Source organism: Zingiber officinale, chromosome 2B (genome assembly GCF_018446385.1).
Source record: "Zingiber officinale cultivar Zhangliang chromosome 2B, Zo_v1.1, whole genome shotgun sequence".
NCBI lineage: Eukaryota > Viridiplantae > Streptophyta > Magnoliopsida > Zingiberales > Zingiberaceae > Zingiber > Zingiber officinale.
Window position 1 is genome coordinate 2,892,558 of NC_055989.1, and position 6,767 is coordinate 2,899,324.

At 35.4% G+C, this 6,767-nt stretch overlaps 1 protein-coding gene across 1 annotated transcript; it reads right to left on the reverse strand.

The window, feature by feature from the left end:
* Positions 1 to 523: 523 nt before the first annotated feature.
* On the reverse strand, positions 524 to 6,498 carry LOC122048930. The gene is made up of 8 exons (XM_042610441.1): positions 6,345 to 6,498; positions 5,767 to 5,871; positions 5,457 to 5,675; positions 5,013 to 5,387; positions 1,672 to 1,724; positions 1,180 to 1,569; positions 1,071 to 1,112; positions 524 to 977 (listed from the first exon to the last, which is right to left on the reverse strand). The coding sequence occupies exons 1-8, from the start codon at positions 6,352 to 6,354 to the stop codon at positions 885 to 887; spliced, it is 1,287 nt and encodes a 428-aa protein (XP_042466375.1). The 5' UTR covers positions 6,355 to 6,498; the 3' UTR covers positions 524 to 884.
* Positions 6,499 to 6,767: the final 269 nt, after the last annotated feature.

The following is a 6,767-nucleotide window of genomic DNA, read 5'->3' on the forward strand; positions in this document are numbered from 1 at the left end:
CTTACCACACAATCACACAATCAATAGAATTGATCAACACTCAAATTTTTTCTTTTCTTTTCCTCAACGAAGACTATCTTTTTCTTACCTCCAAGCAAAGCAAGTATAATAGATTCAATCTCGCAATTATGATGCTATTGATTCTTACCTAACATCAATGAGCAAAAATGACGTTAGATATTGGTGGTGGATAATGTTGGGTGGCTTGACAGTTAAATTGTAGTACGAGACAACCACGAATAATGGTGGTAGAACAACTTGGCCGTTGGAAATCTAAATAATACACCACCTACTCAAGATCATTTCTAAGTCTTACTCATGCTGAAGATCATGCCAACTCCATTGTCTTATGTCTCAGAAAATTCTGGGTTTTAAAAATTGTTCTAGGATTGCGAATATACCTATAAAGCTGAATAATTTTGTTAAAGAGTAGCTTCCTTCAAAGGGGCATATGTGGAAATCAATCTTCTCTCTTCCAATAGTTCTTGAGATTGTCTAGCTTAGCACACTAACTTATCTCATGTTCTCTAATCATTATGATACTCTAAAGGACTTCAATCACCTCTTCAAGATTGTTTACCAAAATGAACAGAAATGAAAGGAAAAAAAAAAGGACAGTCCGGTGCGCGAAGCTCCCGCTATGTCCCGGGGAATGATCCATTGTATGCAGCCTTACCCTGCTTTTTGCAAGAGGTTGTTTCCAGGATTCGAACCCGTGATCTTTTGGTCACAAAGCAATAACTTTACTGTTGCGCCAAGGCTCCCCTTCAACAAAAATGAAAGAAAGATGAACAGAAATTCTAATTGATCTCCAGGAGAGTTCCCATTTGACCCCTCTATCTTACAATCAACATCTGAAAATTAGCAAATTTCCTTCATAGTAATTACCCGTAACTTGGATCCATACATGACAATTTTCTAGATAATTTTGCATGTCCCTGCCTTTGAAATTCAATAGCTTTCCGTTTACTTGTCATCTGCACAAAATTGCATTATGAGTCATAATATTAGAAACATAATTTGTGACTTAAATCTTAATGTGTTAAAAAAGTAAGCATCTCTTTCTCAACTAGTTTAGGGTGTTCAGTTCGCTCCTTCAAGGTCTTTGCACTCTGCATTCATGAATATTTGTTAAAAGTGCAGACTTTGAACAAATAAAAAAAAGGATAGTATATTAACCTTTATTATTTTTTTAGGAAGCACTACATTGCCTTTTTTCAGAGTATTTTTATTTGCTGATCTCAAGGATTCCCTGTTGGAGAAATCTTCATCTTGTGATAAAGATTCAGGATCATAATAATTCTGAAGACATGTGAATGCTTTGGATGTGCTTGCTTTTGGATCATTTAAATAGAAGTGTTGTCTTCTGCCATATGCCATTTTTGGTCTATACTTTGAGCATCTTACAATTTTCCTGCAATTAGATTCCAACCTATTCCTTTCTGAATCTTCAGCATCTTCTACATGAAAATTGTGGTTGTCATAGAAACGAGTGAGCTTGTCCATGTGAGTCTGGTGATTTGACTGTAAATTAGATAAAGTGTTGGGATGAAGAAACAACTGTTTGTGCTGTCCAAAGAAATCATTGCCAGTACAAGTTATATGATTATCAACTGACAATAATCAAGTTTAATTACAGTTGTGGAAATGTACTTCAAGTCTCCTCATTACCTTTCTCTGGTTACAGGTAGCCTTTTGCATAGATTCTCTGATATGGCACAACTCTGGGAAGAAAATGTTAAAAAAAAAAGGAAGAGAAGGGAGAGAGTTAGTAGGACTAAAGTTAGCACCAAGAATCAAGCCTAGCACAAAGGACTCAAGTTCGCATATTGAAAATAGGAAAACCTCATGAATAAACATGATGTTGTGCAAAGGCAAAGGCCAAATAAGAATCAAACATAGTAGCAAAGCAAGGAGTTTGGCTCTCTTCCCACAACAATGCAATCCATAAAACCCACCACTTTTCATCTTCAGCCATAACTGTTGGTTGCTACTCGAAAAACCTAGAGGTTTCACTATACAAAAATTTTGTACAAAGGTCTGAACCTTTTCCTAGCTACCATGTGTTCTTTTAAATTAAATTTTGGATCGCCTGCGGAACTTAACACTTTTGATCCAAAACTTAATATATATGTTCTTTTAGGTTTAGACTTGGATCTCCTGCGGAACTTAACACGTTCGACCCAAATCACCTTAAGTTATTAATTCCATTAAACATTAATTTCCATAATTGGTTCCCAGTACTGACGTGGCGAGGCACATGGCCTTCTTGGATATGGGAGCAACCACCACCGACTAGACAAAACCTTTTATGGAAAACTAATATTTAATTTCCTAAAATAACTTTAGGTTAACCGAAAAGAACAATCAAATCACAAGGAAAAGAAAAACAAAAGAACACTATATCGAAAACAAATTCGAAACACTAGAATCGTAAGCCTCTTGTATTTGGTATTATTTCCATAAATAACTAGTATGATGCGGAAAGAAAAATTACTAGTTATACCTTTTAGAAAGACCTCTTGATCTTCTACCGTATTCCTCTTCTAACCTCGGACGTTGTGTGGGCAACGATCTTCCGAGATGAGAACCACCAAGCACCTTCTTCTTCCTTGCAAGTTTCGGCCATCAAAACATCTTCTAGGATGAAGAGGTTCGGCCACCACTACCATGCTCCAAGGGATGCTAGAAACGAGGCTTGCTTTCTTTCCTTCTTCTCCTTCCTTGATCCGGCCACTAACAAAAGCTCCACCAAGAGATAAGCTTCGGCCAACAAGAGGAGAGGAGAGAAATAGGGCCGGCCACACCAAAGAAAAAAAAAGAGGAAGAAAAAGAATAGAGTTGTTCACAATGAAGCCTCCTCTACCCCCTCTTTTATAATCCTTGGTCTTGGCAAATAAGGAAAAATTAATAAAACCTTCCTTAATTCTTTTGCCATGAAAAAGAAAAATTAATTAATTAAAAATTAATTTCCTTTTCCCAACTTATTTGGCCGGCCACCACAATCCACAAATCAAGGAAAGTTTTAAACAAAATTAAAACTTCCTAATTTATTTCTAGAAATTTATAAAATTTCTCCAATAATTTTATCCCTTCATGATTGGTTAATAAAAGGAAATTTTATAAATTAAAATATTTCTTTAAACATGTGGATAAAAGAAAGTTATCTAAAAATTAAAATCTCTTTAATCTACAAATAAGGAAAGATATCAAATCTTTCTTAATCTTTTGTAGAAACTTATAAAAGAGAATATTTAATTTTAAACTCTCTTTTAAATCATGAACATGATTAAAATTGAAAGTTTTCTTAAAATTTAAAATCCTCCTTTAATCAACAAATAAGGAAAGATTTCAAATTTTAAACTCTCTTTAAACATGTAGATGATTTACAAATAAGGAAAGTTTTACCAAAAATTAAAACCATCCTTTTAAACTACAAATAAGGAAAGAGATTAATCTCTTCTCTTAATCTTTTGTAGAAAGTTATAAAAGGAAATTTTTAATTTTTAAACTTTCTTTTAAAATCATGATATCCACATAAGAAATAATTTTAATAAAAATCCTTTTTAATATTCTAGTGGTCGGCCACCTAAGCTTGGGACCCAAGCTTTGGCCGACCACCTACATGGCTCATCCATTTGGTCTTGGCCGGCCCTAGCTTGGCCGGCCCCATTGGATGGGTAAGAAGGTAGGTATGCGGTGGGTATAAATCTCTATATACTAGAGGCTACGATAGGGACCGAGAGGAGGAATTGGTTTTGGTCTCCCGATGAAATTAAGCATCCCATGTTCGCCCCGAACACACAACTTAATTTCATCAATAACAATTCATTCCACTAAAGAACTATTCTTGAACTACCGCACCAATCCAAAATTACATTTGGGCTCCTTCTTATTATGAGTGTGTTAGTCTCCCTGTGTTTAAGATAACAATGTCCACTAATTAAGTAAGTTACTGACAACTCACTTAATTAATATCTAGCTCCAAGAGTAGTACCACTCAACTTCATCGTCATGTCGGACTAAGTCCACCTGCAGGGTTTACATGACAATCCTTATGAGCTCCTCTTGGGGACATTCTCAACCTAGATTACTAGGACACAGTTTTCTTTTATAATCAACAACACACACTATAAGTGATATTATTTCCCAACTTATCGGGCTTATTGATTCATCGAACTAAATCTCACCCATTGATAAATTAAAGAAATAAATATCAAATATATGTGCTTGTTATTATATTAGGATTAAGAGCACACACTTCCATAATAACCGAGGTCTTGTTCTTTTATAAAATCAGTATAAAAGAAACGACCTCTAATGGTCCTACTCAATACACTCTAAGTGTACTAGTGTAATTATATAGTTAAGATAAACTAATACCTAATTATACTACGACCTTTCAATGGTTTGTTCCTTTCCATTATGGTCGTGAGCTACTGTTTATAATTTATAAGGTACTGATAACATGATCCTCTGTGTGTGACACCACACACCATGTTATCTACAATATAAATTAATTGAACAACTACATTTATCATAAATGTAGACATTTGACCAATGTGATTCTTATTTCTAGATAAATGTTTATACCAAAAGCTAGGCTTTTAGTATACACTCTTACAATAACTGTGGCAGGCCCTTGTCCTCCTCAATTCTGGTTTAACTTTTGAATTTAAGATCACACTTCACAGAGCCTTCTATTCCATGTTTTCTTTCTCATAGAATTCCCACATCAATATGGTGTGGTACACCTCGTGGTCAAGAAATCAAAAAAATCTCAAAATTGTTATTATCTAGAAGTTAATATGTGATATAAAATAAGAAGTCCATTGTTAAACCAGTAGGGCAATCAATGACATTTGTGGCAAATAAGAGGAATACATTCTCAACAAGAAGTCTGTGTGTGATGACAAAGAAGGCAATAAACACAAATTTAAGCATTTAGAAATTAGATATGCACATGACTTGAAAGTGATTGCATAGAAGAATGATAAAAACATAAGCATTACCATAAGTTGAATTTGTGAATGATGCACTAAAAGCCCCAGGTGGTAGTGGGTCAAAGTGAACACCAAGAGATGGACCTTCATGACAATATAACTTTCCCAATTTCAATTTCAAGGAAGAAACAGCATAACTCTCCTTCCAAGTCATATGATTATATTGTCTCGAATCTAGCATCACTCCTTGGCTCTGTAAGCTTCTTCTGCTCAACAAATCCTTGTTTTCCCTCATGAATAAGTGCTTAGAAACATCTGTAGCCGCAGGAATCCTCTCCTGTATTAGCATTTCTTTCAATTTTATTCTTGGTCCATGAGGCCTACTGTTCGAACATACAGAATGCGCTACTCTACCACTAGCAGTCTTCCGCTGCATTGCAAGACCTACCATTGAAAGTTGATTTACATTGGACCTTTTGCTTTCTACATCTTTAGAATTGAGATGCAAATCACCTTGTTTGCTGCTACTACATGATTCTTGCTCAACTCCACTATGTTGGTCGTTTATAAGGCTACTGGAATTTTTCTGGTTACCAATTGCAGATGCTTCAATTTCTAGTAGTTTTTTGTTTTTCATTCTTCTGTGAAAAAACCATCGAGAAACCTGCTTCTGAGATAACCCTATTTGATTCGCTAGCAGCAATTTTAAAGATTCACTCGGGTACTTCTGCTCTGAGAAATTATATTCAAACTGAGCACGTTCAGATTTGATAATTCATGCAACACAAAAACATTGGTTGTTGAAAAGGAATCCTAAGCATACCATTGTAAACTTTTTCTAGTGCTTGAACTTGTTCAGGAGTCTTTAGCCTGCTCTTATTCTTTTGAAGAGAAAGAATACCCCCATTCCAATCCATATCACGTGACACTGAAAATTCTAATAAGATGTTGTTATCCAAAGAGAATCTGGTGTAAAACATGAAAACCACCACAATAACATCGATATTGTAATCTCAACGGTCAACTAAAATTACAATTAGTTCTCCAGGAAAAGACCAAAAGAATGTGCTCATCGTCGATGTTCAAAAGTTCAACTAATTCAAATGAGATCAGAGTTAAGTGGTAATTGCAACTAGAAAAAAGAGTATTTCCGACCCTACTATAGTATTTAAACTTCTAGTTCTTCAAAACCTAGCTATCTACACATGTTTGTAGCCTCGATGCTAGCATTCAACTCCCAAATTGGACAACTCGAAGACATACGAACAATAATAGTAGCTCAAAGTTATAGCACGATCGCAGAGAAACGACGGAGTATCGCAAACATCACATCTAATCACCGATGAAAAAAACAACTTAATCGGTAGGAAGGGAAAGGGAGAGGATCCAATTGTTCCTTACCTTGTTCCATGGCGAGAGGAAAGGAGGAAGGCGGAGAAATCCATGAACCGCTGTGGAGACGAATGTTCTCCTTGAGAAGGCCGCAAGACCAGCACAAACATCGAGGGTTGCGAGAAGAAGATGGAATCGAAGAGAGGAAAGGCCCAAAAGGAGGAAGGCGTGTGAACTGAAATATGGTGTTATTCATGGCTGTGCCTATTTATACCATTCTCTGGCTCTTCGGGACGGAGAAACATCGCCCCTTTTTTTTAATCGTGAATTTTTATATCGGAATTTTTAATAATAAAAATTAAATAAATCCTGATGTAATTTTATAAAAAAATATATATTTCAATATCTTATCTACCTTATTATTTTATTACGAATCTACTGTTAGGATCGATTTGTGCTTGTAGGGATGAATAACTTGTCACGTGCTCGTTA